Consider the following 18,577-nt stretch of genomic DNA (forward strand, 5'->3'; position numbering starts at 1 on the left):
CTACCAGTGCCACGTGCTAGTCAGAGTAGGAATTGCAGGATAGCACAGATGAATACGTGGCTTGAGCAGTGGTGCAGCAGGGAGGGATTCAAATTCCTGGGGCATTGGAACCGGTTCTGGGGGAGGTGGGACCAGTACAAACCGGACGGTCTGCACCTGGGCAGGACCGGAATCAATGTCCTAGGGGGAGTGTTTGCTAGTGCTGTTGGGGAGGAGTTAAACTAATATGGCAGGGGGATGGGAACCAATGCAAGGAGACAGAGGGAAACAAAAAGGAGACAAAAGCAAAAGACAGAAAGGAGATGAGGAAAAGTGGAGGGCAGAAAAACCCAAGGCAAAGAACAAAAAGGGCCACTGTGCAGCAAAATTCTAAAAGGACAAAGGGTGTTAAAAAAACAAGCCTGAAGGCTTTGTGTCTTAATGCAAGGAGTATCTGTAATAAGGTGGATGAATTAACTGTGCAAATGGATGTTAACAAATATGATGTGATTGGGATTACAGAGATGTGACTCCAGGATGATTGGGCTGGGAACTCAACATCCAGGGGTATTCAACATTCAGGAAGGATAGAATAAAAGGAAAAGGAGGTGGGGTAGCATTGCTGGTTAAAGAGGAGATTAATGCAATAGTTAGGAAGGACATTAGCTTGGATGATGTGGAATCTATATGGGTAGAGCTGCAGAACACCAAAGGGCAAAAAACGTTAGTGGGAGTTGTGTACAGACCTCCAAACAGTAGTAGTGATGTTGGGGAGGGCATCAAACAGGAAATTAGGGGTGCATGCAATAAAGGTGCAGCAGTTATAATGGGTGACTTTAATATGCACATAGATTGGGCTAAACAAACTGGAAGCAATACGGTGGAGGAGGATTTCCTGGAGTGCATAAGGGATGGTTTTCTAGACCAATATGTCGAGGAACCAACTAGGGGGGAGGCCATCTTAGACTGGGTGTTGTGTAATGAGAGAGGATTAATTATCAATCTCGTTGTGCGAGGCCCCTTGGGGAAGAGTGACCATAATATGGTGGAATTCTGCATTAGGATGGAGAATGAAACAGTTAATTCAGAGACCATGGTCCAGAATTTAAAGAAGGGTAACTTTGAAGGTATGAGGCGTGAATTGGCTAGGATAGATTGGCGAATGATACTTAAGGGGTTGACTGTGGATGGGCAATGGCAGACATTTAGAGACCGCATGGATGAACTACAACAATTGTACATTCCTGTCTGGCATAAAAATAAAAAAGGGAAGGTGGCTCAACCGTGGCTATCAAGGGAAATCAGGGATAGCATTAAAGCCAAGGCAGTGGCATATAAATTGGCCAGAAATAGCAGCGAACCCGGGGACTGGGAGAAATTTAGAACTCAGCAGAGGAGGACAAAGGGTTTGATTAGGTCAGGGAAAATGGAGTACGAGAAGAAGCTTGCAGGGAACATTAAGACGGATTGCAAAAGTTTCTATAGATATGTAAAGAGAAAAAGGTTAGTAAAGACAAACATAGGTCTCCTGCAGTCAGAATCAGGGGAAGTCATAACGGGGAACAAAGAAATGGCAGACCAATTGAACAAGTACTTTGGTTCGGTATTCACTAAGGAGGACACAAACAACCTTCCGGATATAAAAGGGGTCAGAGGGTCTAGTAAGGAGGAGGAACTAAGGGAAATCCTTATTAGTCGGGAAATTGTGTTGGGGAAATTGATGGGATTGAAGGCCGATAAATCCCCAGGGCCTGATGGACTGCATCCCAGAGTACTTAAGGAGGTGGCCTTGGAAATAGCGGATGCATTGACAGTCATTTTCCAACATTCCATTGACTCTGGATCAGTTCCTATCGAGTGGAGGGTAGACAATGTAACCCCACTTTTTAAAAAAGGAGGGAGAGAAAACAGGGAATTATGGACCGGTCAGCCTGACCTCAGTAGTGGGTAAAATGATGGAATCAATTATTAAGGATGTCAAAGCAGCGCATTTGGAAAGAGGTGACATGATAGGTTCAAGTCAGCATAGATTTGTGAAAGAGAAATCATGCTTGACAAATCTTCTGGAATTTTTTGAGGATGTTTCCAGTAGGGTGGACAAGGGAGAACCAGTTGATGTGGTATATTTGGACTTTCAGAAGGCTTTCGACAAGGTCCCACACAAGAGATTAATGTGCAAAGTTAAAGCACATGGGATTGGGGGTAGTGTGCTGACATGGATTGAGAACTGGTTGTCAGACAGGAAGCAAAGAGTAGGAGTAAATGGGTACTTTTCAGAATGGCAGGCAGTGACTAATGGGGTACCGCAAGGTTCTGTGCTGGGGCCCCAGCTGTTTACACTGTACATTAATGATTTAGACGAGGGGATTAAATGTAGTATCTCCAAATTTGCGGATGACACTAAGTTGGGTGGCAGTGTGAGCTGCGAGGAGGATGCTATGAGGCTGCAGAGTGACTTGGATAGGTTAGGTGAGTGGGCAAATGCATGGCAGATGAAGTATAATGTGGATAAATGTGAGGTTATCCACTTTGGTAGTAAAAACAGAGAGACAGACTATTATCTGAATGGTGACAGATTAGGAAAAGGGGAGGTGCAACGAGACCTGGGTGTCATGGTACATCAGTCATTGAAGGTTGGCATGCAGGTACAGCAGGCGGTTAAGAAAGCAAATGGCATGTTGGCCTTCTTAGCGAGGGGATTTGAGTACAGGGGCAGGGAGGTGTTGCTACAGTTGTACAGGGCCTTGGTGAGACCATACCTGGAGTATTGTGTACAGTTTTGGTCTCCTAACTTGAGGAAGGACATTCTTGCTATTGAGGGAGTGCAGCGAAGGTTCACCAGACTGATTCCCGGGATGGCGGGACTGACCTATCAAGAAAGACTTGATCAACTGGGCTTGTATTCACTGGAGTTCAGAAGAATGAGAGGGGACCTTATAGAAACGTTTAAAATTCTGATGGGTTCAGACAGGTTGGATGCAGGATGAATGTTCCCAATGTTGGGGAAGTCCAGAACCAGGGGTCACAGTCTAAGGATAAGGGGTAAGCCATTTAGGACCAAGATGAGGAGAAACTTCTTCACCCAGAGAGTGGTGAACCTGTGGAATTCTCTACCACAGAACGTTGTTGAGGCCAATTCACTAAATATATTCAAAAAGGAGTTAGATGAAGGGGGAATCAAGGGGTATGGCGAGAAAGCAGGAATGGGGTACTGAAGTTGCATGTTCAGCCATGAACACATTGAAAGGCGGTGCAGGCTTGAAGGGCTGAATGGCCTACTCCTGCACCTATTTTCTATGTTTCTATGTACAGTAATGGGCTGTGTTGGCAGGGGAGAGTAAGACTTGGTACAGCTTAATATGGTTGTCAGATTGGGCAATGGAATGCTAAGCCAGTAGTGAGCCAGGAGTATAATCCTATGATGCGGTAACAAAGATGGGGGCTGTACTAGAGGCATTGACCAGAAAAGGAGAAAGTGATGATTTTACTGGGGATGAGGGCAGTTAAGGGGAGGGAGAGTTTTTTTTAAAAACAAGGCACATGCAGAAGAAAGTGGAGTTCAAAGGGGACACAGGGATGTGGTCATAGAAAGTTTTGTTGGTGACTAGGACATCAGGAATAGAGAGGCCACGGGAGAAGGTAATGTCAAATAGGGACAATTATCTTTAGGAGAGTTCATATGGAGGAAGAGATTTAGGGAGGAGAGCAGTGAATTTAGAGAGAAAGCACGGGGAGTTACGATTGATATCACCAAGTCACGGTGTTGAGGCTGAGGAAGGATATCTTGGAAAGAAACTTGGGCTGGGGGGCAAACAGCCAAGATTTTAAAGGAAGCGAAAGGCATGGAACAAAGTAAATTGCTCGAATGAGAAGATGCCCGAGGAGTAACGAGAGGCCAAGTGTGACACGGACTGCTGGGGTTCAAGGAGGTGGCTTCACCAGGGGCAATTAGGGATGGACATTAAATGCCTTCCCAGCGACGCCCACATCCCATGAACGAATAATATTAAAACATGTGATGGGCGTTTGGACGGGGAGGCTTCAGTAAGGCGCAAGTTGCAGTCAAAACTGGGATGTCACTGCTCTCATTCCACAATCGTAAGTACTCCCAATCCTAGCCCACTGCCTTCGTCACACCAACCTAAGATCGGCACTTTCACCAGCTCCCAAAAACTTCTCCCTGTCTGGTCCTTTCAAACCTGTCTATTGTTTATGTGAAATCAAATTGCATGTCAGACTTTAAATGATGGAAGTTGCTATTTTAAACCAAACACCCCTTATTTTCTCCGGTATTTTGATGCTCCGCCTCTGCGCATGAACGTCATCTGCCACTCAGCGCGCACGCGCAGTTTGGTCGGGCTGTTGGCACCTGCGCAGTGCTGACCAAGGTCTACAATGGCGGCGGTGATGTTGATGTCGGAGTGTCAGCTCGGGATCGCAGGCGGCGGAGTGGGGGGAGGAGGAGGAGGAGGCTTGAACGGATTCAGCGGTGGAGGAGGCAGTGGTCACAACGGAGCTGGATCGGCCCACGTCCCTTGGAATCGGAGTTTAGAGAGAGCGCTGGAAGAAGCTGCTGCGACGGGAGTGTTGAACTTAAGCGGCAGGAAACTGAAGGAGTTCCCGAGGAGCGCTGCGAACCAGGACCTAACGGACACCACGCAGTCGGGTGAGCGGGAGCGCCGGCGCTGTTGGTTGGCCGGGGCGATGGAAGCTCGCGGATCGCTTGGTTCCAACTGAATTCATGGCCATGTTGTAATTGATGCAGTTTGAATAGGGAGGCAGGGCAGGTACGAGCAGGGTGCTCGCCAGTGAGCCTGGGCACGCGCACGCACGCACGCGCGGAGAGTTCGACTTAAAGGCTCGCGTGCCGACTGTTTTGCATCTTCCTCGATGTCACCAAAAATACCCATTAAATGAGAGGCAATCACCCAGATCCGCAAATAGAAGCGGAGGGGCGTTGTGGTTCGCTTTGCTTATTGTTAACTCGCCAGTGATGAAGTAACTCGTTGGTTATGGTTTTTTTTTGTTGTTGTTGTTCGTTCCTGAACAATTTGAAAACGTTTTAGTTATGTTAATTTATAATATAATGTTCATTCCAATCCTATGCTACATTAATATTACAGTGGTTGGATGACAGATTGTGTTGAAGATCACACCTAAATAGAGTAAAATGTTGATCCAGCTGTGAACATATGGAAGAGGCATAATTCTCAATCATAATTCTTTCAAATGGTTAAGATATTGGATTATCTACTGTTCATGTAATTTTAGACTTGTGGCTATTGGATATCGAGTATCTTGCACGACGACTCTAATCATCCTACCAAACCCTCAGACTAAATTGAGAGTTTACTTACATAATGATAGGAGTAGGCCATTTAGTTCTTCAAGCATGTCCCTCTAGTTAGCTCAATCTCACCACAGGATCCCTCAATTCACCACTTCCAGACAGGTGTAATGAATATTAATACTTTAAAAAACATAATGTATGATGACCATCAACACCAGTGTATAGTAAAACATGTAAGACAACATCTGTTTTATTTCATGGGATCCTAAAATTTCCAAAGCTGTTTAGGCGATTGTATTTCATGCTTTTGACCATTTTTCCATGAAAGCCACAAATCAGTGGCCTTGATTATGTCATTATTTTACTTGTACAGTATTTGTAATGTAAATTTGTATGCCCTAAACTTAGCAACAGATAGCAAGAGTTTCTATAGGTATATAAAAAAGAAAAGGGTGGCTAAATTAAATGTTGGTCCCTTAGAAGACGAGACCAGGGAATTAGTAATGGGGAACATGGAAATGGCAGAAACTCTGAACAAATATTTTGTATCAGTCTTTACGGTAGAGGACACTAACAATATTCTGACAGTGAATAGTCTAGGGGCTATTGGGAGGGGGAACTAAACACAATCACAAAGGAGGTGGTACTCAGTAAGATAATGGGACTAAAGGCAGATAAATCCCCTGGACCTGATGGCTTGCATCCTAGGGTCTTAAGAGAAGTAGCGGCAGGCATTGTGGATGCATTGGCTGTAATTTACCAAAATTCCCTGGATTCTGGGGAGGTCCCAGCAGATTGGAAAACTGCAAATGTAACGCCCCTATTTAAAAAAGGAGGCAGACAAAAAGCGGGAAACTATTGACCAGTTAGCCTAACATCTGTGGTTGGGAAAATGTTGGAGTCCATTATTAAAGAAGCAGTAGCAGGACATTTGGAAAAGCAAAATTTGGTCAGGCAGAGTCAGCATGGATTTATGAAGGGGAAGTCATGTTTGACAAATTTGCTGGAGTTCTTTGAGGATGTAATGAACAGGGTGGTTAAAGGGGAACCAGTGGATGTGGTATATTTGGACTTCCAGAAGGTATTTGACAAGGTGCCACATAAAAGATTACAAGATAAAAGTTCATGGGGTTGGGGGGGGGTAATATATTAGCATGAATAGAGGATTGGCTAACTAACAGAGAACAGAGAGTCGGGATAAATGGTTCATTCTCTGGTTGGCAACCGGTACCGAGTGGGGTGCCGGAGGGATCAGTGCTGGGACCCCAACTACTTACAATCTATAGTAACGACTTAGAAGAAGGGACTGAGTGTAACGTAGCCAGGTTTGCTAACGATACAAAGATGGGAGGAAAAGCAATGTGTGAAGAGGACACACAAAATCTGCAAAAGAACATAGACAGGCTAAGTGAGTGGGCAAAAATTTGGCAGATGGAGTATAATGTTGGAAAGTGTGAGGTCATGCACTTTGGCAGAAAAATTCAAAGAGCAAGTTATTATTTAAATGGAGAAAGATTGCATTGTGCCGCAGTACAGCGGAACCTGGGAGTACTTGTGCATGAAACACAAAAGGATAGTATGCAGGTACAGCAAGTGATCAGGAAGGCCAATCTTGGCCTTTATTGCAAAGGGGATGGAGTATAAAAGCAGGGAAGTCTTACTACAACTAAAAAAGTTATTGGTGAGGCCATACCTGGAATACTGCGTGCAGTTTTGGTTTCCATATTTACGAAAGGATATACTTGCTTTGGAGGCAGTTCAGAGAAGGTTCACTTGGTTGATTCCGGGGATGAGGGGTTTGACTTCTGAGGAAAGGTTGAGTAGGTTGAGCCTCTACTCATTGGAATTCAGAAGAATGAGAGGTGATCTTATCGAGACGTATAAGATTATGAGGGGGCTTGACAGGGTGGACGCAGAGAGAACGTTTCCACTGATGGGGGAGACTCGAACTAGAGGGCACGATCTTAGAATAAGGGGCCGCCCATTGAAAACTGAGATGAGGAGAAATTTCTTCTCCCAGAGGCTTGCAAATCTGTGGAATTTGCTGCCTCAGAGAGCTGTGGATGCTGGGACATTGAATAAATTTAAGACAAAATAGACAGTTTCTTAAACGATAAGGAGTTATGGGGTGTGGGCAGGGAAGTGGAGCTGAGCCCATGATCAGATCAGCCATGATCTTATTGAATGGCGGAGCAGGCTCGAGGGGCCGTATGGCATACTCCTGTTCCTCTTATGTTCTTATGTTAAACTTGTAAGAGGCAGAGACTGTCCACAGTAAACTGGGTGGGTAAATTGACTGATGATCAATGGCAGGTGTTCAAAAAGGTTTTTAGCGTGGTACAGAACCTGTTTATACCCCTAAGGGGCAAGAGCTTTCCCAAAGAAAGGCCATGGATAACAAAAGAGGCAAAGGGAAACAAAACTAAAAGAAAAACATACAAAAGTTCAGGAAATAGCACCGATCCTGGCAACAAAGGGATACAAAGAACAACAAAAGGCTGTCAAACATAGTAAGAGCTACAAAGAGGGAATATGAAAAGAAACTAGCAAGGGATCTCAAAATGAACACACACAATTTTTACAATTATATGAAAAAGAGGGTGGGCAGGAGCAATGTTGGTACCATGAAAACTAATAATGCTGATATTGTAAGTGAAAATAAGGAAATGATAGACATGTTGAATAATTACTTTATCAGTATTTACCGTAGTGGAAGAGGCTAGCATGCCAGACATCCCAAGATAGCTAATATTGAATCAGGGACAGGGACTCACCAAAATTAATGCAAGCAAAGTAACAATAATGAAGAAAACAATGGCACTAAATAGTGACATATCCCCAGGACCAGATGGTTTCCATCCGAGGGTTTTAAAGGAAGTAGATGAGAACATTAAAGATGCCCTAACCATAATCTTCCAAAGTCCTCTTGATTCAGGAACTGTTCCTTTAGATTAGAAAATTGCCACTATTTAAGAAAGGTGAGCGAGGGAAACCAGGGAATTACAGACCAGTTAGCCTAACATCTGTTGTCAGAAAATTACTAGAGCCTATAATTAAGGATAGGGTGAACAGCATGAACATTTTCAGCTCATTAGAAAGAGCCAGCATGGATTTGTAAAAGGTAGGTCATGCCTGACAAACCTGATTGCATTTTTTGAAGAGGTGACTGAAGTACTGGACTGGGGAATGTCTATGGATGTAATTTATATGGACTTCCAGGTGTCCTGCAAAAAAAGTCCCTCATAAGAGTCTGTTAGCTAAAGTTGAAGCCAATGGAGTTCAAGGAAAATTATTGACCTGGCTAGGAAATTGGCTGAGTCGCAGGAGACTGAGAGTAGGGGTAATGGGCAGATACTCTTAATTGGCAGGGTGTGACAAGTGGTGTCCCACAGGGATCTGTGTTGGCACCTCACCTATTAACCATATTTATTAATGACTTAGATGATGGAATAGAGAGCCACAAGTTTGGCAATGACACAAAGATAGGTGGCATTGTAAGAAGTGTCGATGTAACCATGAAATTACAAAAATATATCAATAGATGAAGTGAATGGGCAAAACTGTGGCAAATGGATTTCAATATAGGCAAGTGTGAGGTCATCCACTTTGGACCTAAAAAGTATAAATCGGAGTACTTCCTAAATGGTGAAATGCTCAAAACAGCGGAAGTCCAAAGAGATTTAGGGGTCCGTGAACATAAATCGTTGAAATGTCAGGGACAAGAACAAAAAATAATCAGAAAGGCTAATGGAATGCTGGCCTTTATATCTAGAGGACTAGAATACAAGGGGGTAGAAGTTATGCTAGAGCTATACAAGCCCAGGTTAGACCACACCTGGAGTACTATGCTCAGTTCTGGGCATCACATCTTGGGACGGATATATTGGCCTTGGAGGGAATGCAGCATAGATTTATCAGAATGATACCTGGACTCCAAGGATGAAATTACGAGGGAAGATTATACAAATTGTGTTGTATTCCCTGGAATTTAGAAGGTTAAGAGGTGATTTGACTGACGTTTTCAAGATATTAAGGGGAACTGGTAGGGTAGGAGGAGAGAGAGAAACTATTTCCGCTGGTTTGGGAGTCAAGAACTAGGAGGCATAGCCTAAAACTTCAGCCACATCTCAGTAGTGAAGTTATGAAACACATCTGCATGCAAAGCATGGTAGAACTTTTTAAATGGCAGTTGATGCTAGGTCAATTGTTAATTTTAAATCTGAGTTTGATAGATTTTGTTAACCAAAGGTATTAAGGGATATGAGGCAAAAGTGGATGTATGGAGCTGGGTCGCGGATCAGCAATGATCTCATTGAATGGCGGAACAGGCTTGAGGGGCTAAATGGCCTACTCCTGTTCCTATGTTCCGATAAACATTACATCAGTGCTCTAGACTTACTGTAACAATGGAGCCTATTCAGTTCATCTGCTACCCATCCAGCACATTGTACTTGATAAATGTTTTTATGACATGACACAGTGAATGACTTGCATTGCATGAGAAGACCACCTTCACTTAGCACTGCTTTATTTTTGTTAAATAATTTCAGTATAAGCATGCTACTTTAAATTATTGGACAATACTGTGCCTGATAATTTTGATTTAATTTGTTTGGTTTTAATATTGTTTACCATCACAGTATAATTTGATTTGAATATTGTATATGTCTTTTATACTATGAGAAGGATGTATAAAAGAAAATGAACAAGAACAGCCCACATTTATATTCAAGTAGTACCTTTTAATGTGGAAAAACATCCCAAGGCGCTTTTACAAAGATAATCTGACAAAAATGGACACCAAGCCAAAGATGATTTTATTGAGAGGGATGACGGAAAGTTTGTTCCAAGAGGTGGATCTGGAGGAGGGCTTTCAAGGAGGAGAGGTTCGGGGTCGAAGGAGGGAATTGTAGAGCACGGGCCCTAGAAAGTTGAAGGCACAGCTGCCAACGATGGGGTGAAGAGAGGAGGGGAAATGGATAACAAGCCAGAGTCACAGCAGAACATAGTTCCTGGGGAGGGAGGAGTGAAGCCATGAAGGGATTTAAATACCAATGAAAATTTTATATTGGAGACGTTAGGTGACTGAGAGCCAAAAAAGGACAAGGACAGGCATGATGGGTGAACAGTAACTCGTCCGGGATAGGATATGGGTCGCAGAGTTTTGAATGAACTGTAGTTTACAGAGATGCGGATTGGTCGGCAAGGAGAACATTGGAATCGTCAAGTGTGGAGGTGACAAATGCATGGACAAGGTAGATGGGCTGATTCAGGGGTGGTGGTGGGTGATGTCTCGGAGGTGGAAATAGTCTTTGTGATGGAGATTGCAAACATACGGATTCAGCTTGGCATAATGGCTGCGAGGGGGTTGGAATCGGTAGCGAGGGGGTTGGAATCGGTAGCAAGGGTGTTGAGTTTGTGGTGGAGGCTGAAGACGATGGCTTTAGTCTTACCATTGTTTAACTGAAGGAAATATCGTCTCATCTACAACCGGATGTCAGTCAGGCAATCAAACATCAGAAGCAGTAAAAGGGTTGAGAGAGGTTACAGAGAGGTATAGCTTGGTGTCGTCGGCATACATGTTGAAGCTGACCTCGTGTCTCTGGATTATGTTGCCAAAGGCCTTTGCCAGTTGTTTGATAAAAGAGCAATGTTCCCTGTAAAGCTTTGTAGTTTAATTTTTCAAGGCCAATTTTTATCAATTTAAAATTTGTGAAAATGAAGAATTTTTGAAACACCAGTTTTTGTTTCACTAACAGTTACAAACATTTTTTGTTAAATTTGCATTTGTATAATGCCTCATTACATCTCAAAGTTCTCGCATCCACTGAAATTCTCTTCAACCCCTACCCCTCAATAAAAAAATAATTAATTTGGCATCTCTGAAAAACAGATTCTTTCTATTGATAAGGGGTAATACAGTTGGGACCCAGCATGCTCAGTGGTCTTGTAGATCGATCGTAGTTAACAATACCGATATTAAGGAATATATAATGCTCACTAGGTTTATCAATATTCCATATGCTTTTCCAATTTTTACTTGAAACACTGAGGGGCTGATTCTGTATTTAAGAATGTCCTGTTCACTTACAATGTTATTGCTGTAATGCTCAGATAGTATACTTCAATTCTATTGTGTAGTGTAATCTGATAGGAGAGTGTGTATGGTTTGAGCTGGAACTGTAGCATGATTTCAGAAACCTGCAAATTCAGGATTTTAACTTTATTAAATTGGACTACCAGTATGTCCAAGAAATTCCAGTCTTGCTGTGATGGTTGATTTCTTAAGTTTTCATTTTGCATACCATGGGCTCAATTTTCCCCAAAGCTTTCTTTTGGTGTACTTGATTTTTTGGGGCCCAAGTACGCCAAAAAAAATGTTCTAAGTTTCCCCATTGGATTTCTTCATTCTGGCGTGGCCTAACCTGTCCTTTGGTTAGGAGTGGAGTCTTGATCTGCGGCAAAAAGATCGGGCTGCCATGGTAACCAGGGACACAATGCGAACTGAGGCCTTAAAGTGAAGCATACAGCCTGTTCCCAACACATTAAAAGAATTGAAAAACCCGGTCTGGTCCAATTCTCAGTCCCTGGTCCCATTCTGCAATTCCTGGCAGTCACTTGCTCTCGCTCTCTCTCTCCTGCTACGTATTTTTCAATTCTTTTAGTGTGTGTCCGGGTACCTGCTGCACCGATTTCCTTACTTGCGCTAATTTATCTGCTGTGCCGATTTCCTTAATAGCGCCAATTTATTTAACTCTCCGCAAGGGTTTTATGGAGAGGCCACATACGCTGGCTTAAGCAGGGCTGGAGTAACTCAGCTGGCCAAACTTCCCTAAATGACCAGAATTGGTGCGGGTGGCTCGTTACGCCCCCTTTGGCTGAAAAAAAAACTGACCTAAAAAAATCGTAACTGAGTTACACTGGTGCAAATTGATTGGGGTAACTCTGGTTTTTCAACTTAGGCCAAAAAGAGCAGCCGGCGCAAAAAAATGAGCGCAAATCACTGGGAAAAATTGAGTCCCAAGAAACTGACATAAACTTTAATAAAGGTCCAAAGTAGTTTTATTGCTATGACATTAATTGCAAACAAAAAAAAAATCAGATTAAAAAGTTTTGAACACTTCTGTTTGCTTGCCTTCTTATTTTCTTCTATTAATTTATTCTCTTTCTCCATACCTCATTATAATTGCATTAATTATCTTTAACTTTTTTTATATAATCTATTTATTTCTTTAGCCTCCCTGTTCCCATTTGGCTTCTGGTGAGGACCAGCTGGAAAAAAAAGTTTGATTTTGATTAGCTAAAACCTGACTTCTTCTTAATACTATTTTGAGCCGATTCATAGATAGACCAAGTGATTCTCTGACCTGTAAACATTGGCTCCCCACAGAACCTAATGCGCAGCAGGCCAAGGTCAAAATATATTTCAGTTTTTTCGCAGATGTTATGCGCATAGATTCATATTTTGAAGTTTTGAATATAAGCTTATGAAATCAATTGTCAGATATGAGAGAATATTATTTCATGTTTAATTTTATACATTAAGCACGTTTAGTGTACAATATCGTACTTGGAAATCATTTTTTTTAAACCCTGTCTAAAGGGTACTGTATATACTTGAGATATATTAAAACTATGAAGCTTTAATAACATTTTGTATTGTTAAAATATATTTATCATAATTTTTAGTTTTGAAGGAAAATATTGGCGTTGAAGCACATGTTCTGCTTCATTTCCGCATTCCCGGCCACAGTTTTGATCTGCTGGCTACTATTTCAGTCAATCTTCTGACTAAAATAGTAACTGAAAGATTAAAATTGTGAACCTGTGTGAGGGGCAGGGAGGAGACTTTGTTAAAGGCATGGCAGTATTTTTTTTAAATGCATGAGAGCAGCAAATTTTTAATGTGACAGACCAGCATTATTTTATTTTCCAAGAAGAGTTAATATTTTTGAGCATTTTACTGACTCACTTAGATTTGCTTTTTGTAAAGGTCAAGTTGGAGGCTTTGTTCCTCAAGTTACATGGTTTCTAGAATTCTAGACTTGAATGTTTTTATACACAACAAACATCCTGTTAAAAAGAAAACAAATGGACAAGGGAGAGAGAATTTTGGCTTTAAACAAGGGTTTATTAAATCAATGTGCCTTCCGATCATTCAGGAACAATGTTTACTGCTGTAAAAAGATGTTAAAACGGATATAAATGTACAACCAGCACTATCGATTAGATTAGAATTCAGTAACCGTGGCAATAATCGAGGGGACTATGTGGTTGAAACTGCAGGTTATTTGCATGTAGAATCATAGAATTTTATGGGACAGAAGGTGGCTATTCGGAATATTATGCCTGTACCATCTCTCTAAAAGAGCTATCCACATTCTTCTGCTCTTTCCCCATATCCATTAACATTTTTCTTCATGTATCCACTTTCCTTTTAAAAGTTAATGGGGTACAATTTGCGGTCAGAACCTACAAAAAATTTGTGAACTTACCTGGTGGTCCAGGAGGTTCAGCGACTTGCTGTCCTTGGCCTCTACACGTGAGCCTGCATAGATGCCCAGGAGCGCATGCGGTTCACGTGGATCACGTGGGTTGGCACAAACAATGAAAGGAGGGGGATCCCTGTTCATACTTAATGGTGAGTTCCGTTTTTATGGAGCTGCCGTAAGTATGAATGGGAATAAATGTAATAGATGTAATGGTGGGATATTTTAAAGCTGGGGTGTACCATGTTTTTGCTCTCGTGGGCAGCACAGTTTGTACCTTGGGGCCTTGAGTGTCACAGAGGTTTCAATCCAGTCTCGATGGCTCTGCTGTATCTCTACCCCTGCTCTACTCCTGCTGATGGTCTTGCAGGTCAGGACCATGCTGATTTCTGGGCCAGGCCGTCGCATGTTGCTCCCTCTGGTGGCTCCGGCCTGCTGATGGTCTTGTGGGCCGGGGCCTTTGGAGGAAGCAACGTGTGGCTGCCTGGCGCGGTCCCAGCCTGCAAGACCATCAGCAGGCCGGGGCCATTAGATGGAGCAACATGCGGCGGCATGCCACTGCAGACAGCATCATGTGCTGCTGCAGGAGGGCTATGGCTGTGAAGAGGGCGACTGGATTTGATGTCTCCCAAATCCAGGTCGCTGATTGGAGTGCGGGCAGGTACAGCTGGGGCGGTGAGGTCGGGGCGAAGGAGCAGCGAGAGTTCATAGAGGGATGAGGCCCAGGAGAGGCATGAGTTCAGGGCCCAGGGACAGCATGGGCCAGCCCACTCTGTGATATGTGTGCGCGCTAGGTCCATGCAGCAGAGCTGGTCTTCAGTCGTCTTGGATAATCCTTGCCACTGGATAAAGACCTAGCTCTGTTAAGCCCTTGTGGTGACTGGTGTGCAACGGCCACCACACGTTAAAAAAAATCCACGCACAGGCATCTTCCACCCTTCAGGATGTAGTTCGGGATCCGGAATATTAGGTCTTTCATTGAAACACCTGTGAAGTCACTGCTTTTTGACATGGAAGCAAGTCATCCTCGTTTCAAGGGACTGCCAATGATGATGATGAATGGGAATATCCCCAAAACACATTAAATAAAAAAAACACATTTAGAATTAATTAAAATTACATTTAATTGAATATTTTTAAAACATTTTTTTGATTTAAAAAAAAAAATGTTTTAACAGGGATAAAAATAAACTTACCTTAATAGACATGGTTTTTAATATAAATGAGTGTGGAAAAAATTATTTTCTATTGTTTAAACCTGCTTTTGCCAGCATAAGAATTTCAAGGGCATTCGCTGGGCATTCGTTGGGCAAATAGCCCAACTCTCCGCCTGCGAATGCTCATTTCTGTCAGATTAGTGTGATCTGTCAAGAGGATTCTGGACAGATCGCAAGTTCCGGGTTTCGGCTCATGCACAGTGCATGCCTAAAGCCAGAACTTGCGGGGCCCTACGGGCGTATGAACATCTCTTGCATGCCCGTAAGGACCACAAATACAGCACCATTATAGACTATGCTTCCACTACTGTATCTGGGAGGCATTCCATAGCCTAACAACCCTCAGTATATTAAAAAAAAACTATTCCGCTAACCTCTCCTTTGTTCTTTTGGTGATTGTCTTCAATTTATGCCAACTGGTTGCCAACTCATTGACCAGCGAAAATTAATTTTCCCAAAATACTTTAAGAAAACCCCTCATAATTTTGAACAACTTTATCAGATTTATTCTTTCTCATCTTTGCTCCAATGAAAAAAAAACAGTTTCTCTAGACTCTCTTAACTGAGGTTCCTAGTATATCTTATTCACTGTCTTCATGGTCTTAACATCTTAAAGTATTGTGCACAAAAATGGATGCAATACTCTTAACTGTGACCTATCCAGTGATTTATTTTTGATTCAACCTCTTTTTATTTTTGAAATGTAACAAATGTACTCTATGTCCCATGTTTACTGCTTTATCAACTTGACTGAAAGATTTGTGTATCTGAACCCCAAAGTGTCTCTGCTTCTCTACTCCTTTTAAAATATTAAGATTTCATGTATATGTTCTCTCATTTATCCCCCTGAAGTATATCATTCCACACCTATCTGCACTAAATGTTGTCTGAACTCTATCCACCCAATTTAGCAACTTGTTCATAGTCAGTAATTGCATATGGTTAGAGATTAAATGTTTTATTATTAATATGGGGTTAAAGCTCCATCTGGAATATTGGATTAATTTGGATTTGAATTGGTAGGATGCCAGCAGCCTAATGCAAATCTGTTCTTCCTTTCTGCATGAGCTGGTGACCCAATACTGCTTGGCACTTCAACTGAACTTTGTCTGAGGCTTAGGGAAGCATTGGAAGACCTAGTTTTGTCTGGAAGATTACAGACTAGATTGACTGATACTGTTGAATAAAATAGAGCTTCATTTGTGAAACAAGATAATATGAGTTTTTGTTCAATATGATTCTAGGGGACTTGTTGTGAACAAGTCCTAGTTAAGGAGTGTGGAAAAACAGTTGTAAAGCACAAACTGGTGCCTTTATCCTTGTGGTCTGCGTAGTTAAAAACTTTGCCATGAGGTACATTTACCGACAAGTTGACCGTCCAAAACTAAAGTGCTTGCAGTAATTTGTTGAAAAACCATGGGACAGTCATTACACCAGGTTCAATCACTGATTTATTTGCTGATCTGAGCTGGGACAGCAATAGGGGCACTAGCACTACAATCATCCCACTGTGTACCTAGGTCGGGAAAGCGAAAATCAGCCAGGGTTTCTCCTGATTGTTGTACCAAGCTGGACATGTGGACATATGACCAGTTGGTGACAACCAGATGTTCTCTGCAGTTGGGTAGCCTACTGATATTGTGGATAATGGCCACTTGGTTGAGGTACAGGCAGGTGACTGTCACCTGTTGAATTGTATTCCAATAAGGAAGTCTGCATGTTTTAAGAGAGAGAGAGAGAGAAGGGAAAAAATTGGAGTGTTAACTTAAAAAAAAATTGATACATAAAAAATGAGTATATCAATTTTCCTCAAAGAATCTTGTCTTGAGCCGAGTTTTCTGTTATGAATTTTAGACTCCTAATTCCATGTCTTGCAACAAAATTAAGCAGCTCAGCTACAACTGTAAACTTGGCCTAGAATTTCTTGTGGCCAGCTGTGGTGATGATACAATGGGACAGAAATATGGTGAGAAATTCTTCAGTATGCGTTTTAAAATAAAATTCTGGAATTGCTTGCTATTGTTGTTTTCTCACAAAGATCACTTTTGAACTGTGACCTACGTCACAGCAGTAACTACAACCAGGAAATTCATGGGAGAAAATGGTAATTTTTAAAATGTAAACTTATCAGTCGTCTTATAAACTCCTGGTGAATGGAAGTTGTATTAAAACATTTATGCAGTGTAAACACCGACTTGTGATCACGAAGATTGTTGGAATTTAATTACATTTATGAGTGATTTCCTCTCATCGGAAATTAGAATATAATTTAACAAGCTTTCAAAAAGCACAAAAGATTGTTTGTGTAAGGCATGGATACAAATTGCACATGGTATGTAAAAATAGCAAATGTATTACAGATCAGTTTCTGAAAATCAGATCCTTCTAATTCACTCCATTTCTGTATGATCTAAGGATCTTTTAATTGATATTGAATGATTTCCACAGCTGCCATGTGAGGAGATATATCAGTTGCTCACATGTCTAGTTTGTTTCATATGTGCTTAAACATTATTAGAATATAATTAAATGATGGATTAAAATGGAAAAATCTGTCAGAGTTCCTCCACTGACCTGTGCTGGAAAGAACCTATCTAAGCATCAGGTGAAGACAATATCAAGCCCAACTGATGCCCCTTGCAGATGCAAAATGGTCTTTGGTTAAGGTGGACAAAGCCTATTGAGGAAAGGTAGGGAGAAATTTGGGGGTGGGGGGGGGGGGGGAGAAACTTCCTGTTGTTTGACACGAGATTCATACCAGATATTCTGAATTTAATGCATTAGTTCTTTGCCAAACTTTTTTTAAACAAACTTGACGGGGTGTTTTTCATTTTGGATGTGGGGAAATTAGCTTGAATTCTCAACTGCATGTAACCACAAACTTTTTTTGTTACTTTGCAGAATTTGTTTTTACAAAATAGTGAATTGGAGCATATGCTGTTTTATAATGGTTGGGTGTTATGGGGAAAGTGTGACAGGAAAAATGTTACAGGGAATAAAAACATGTGACTTATAGGAAGTGGGGTTGTTCTCCTTACAGCAGAGAAGGCTAAGAGGAGATTTGATAGAGGTGTTTAAAATCATGAAGGATTAACAGAGTAAATAAAGAGCAATCGTTTCCAGTAGCTGAAAGGTTGATAACCAGAGGGCATCTATTTAAGGTGATTGGCAAATGAACCAGAGGCGATATGAGGAAAAACCTTTTTTACGCAACGAATGGTTAGGATTTGGAATGCACTGCCTGATAGGGTGGTGGATACAGATTCAATAGTAGCCTTCAAAGGGGAAATTGGATAAATACTTGAAGCAGAATTTTTTTTTCCACCGATTTTATGGGGAAAGAATCGGGAAATGGGACTAACTGAAAAAGCTGGCGCAGACTCGATGGGCCGAATGGCCTTCTGTGCTTCACTATTTTATGATTCTATTGTCAAACCTTCTCTGGCTTGCAACTAATATTTACTATATAATGTTATTTGTCTGATATTCTTAGCTTTTTATATTTGTGCTTTTTTTGACCATTTCTAAAATCTTTGTTCACTTATTTATTCTTTCAATAAACAAAACTGAAAACAGGTTTACATTACAAATTTTGAAGCAGA

At 41.8% G+C, this 18,577-nt stretch overlaps 1 protein-coding gene across 1 annotated transcript in view; it reads left to right on the forward strand.

The window, feature by feature from the left end:
- The first annotated feature begins 4,374 nt into the window (after positions 1–4,374).
- LOC139265872 (DISP complex protein LRCH3-like) overlaps positions 4,375–18,577 on the forward strand; it is a 176,072-nt gene continuing 161,869 nt past the window's right edge. Inside the window, exon 1 of the mRNA XM_070883397.1 lies at positions 4,375–4,645. Coding sequence (XP_070739498.1) covers positions 4,375–4,645 — 271 coding nt within the window. The remainder of the gene's footprint in view (positions 4,646–18,577) is intronic.

This window comes from Pristiophorus japonicus, chromosome 6 (genome assembly GCF_044704955.1).
Source record: "Pristiophorus japonicus isolate sPriJap1 chromosome 6, sPriJap1.hap1, whole genome shotgun sequence".
NCBI lineage: Eukaryota > Metazoa > Chordata > Chondrichthyes > Pristiophoridae > Pristiophorus > Pristiophorus japonicus.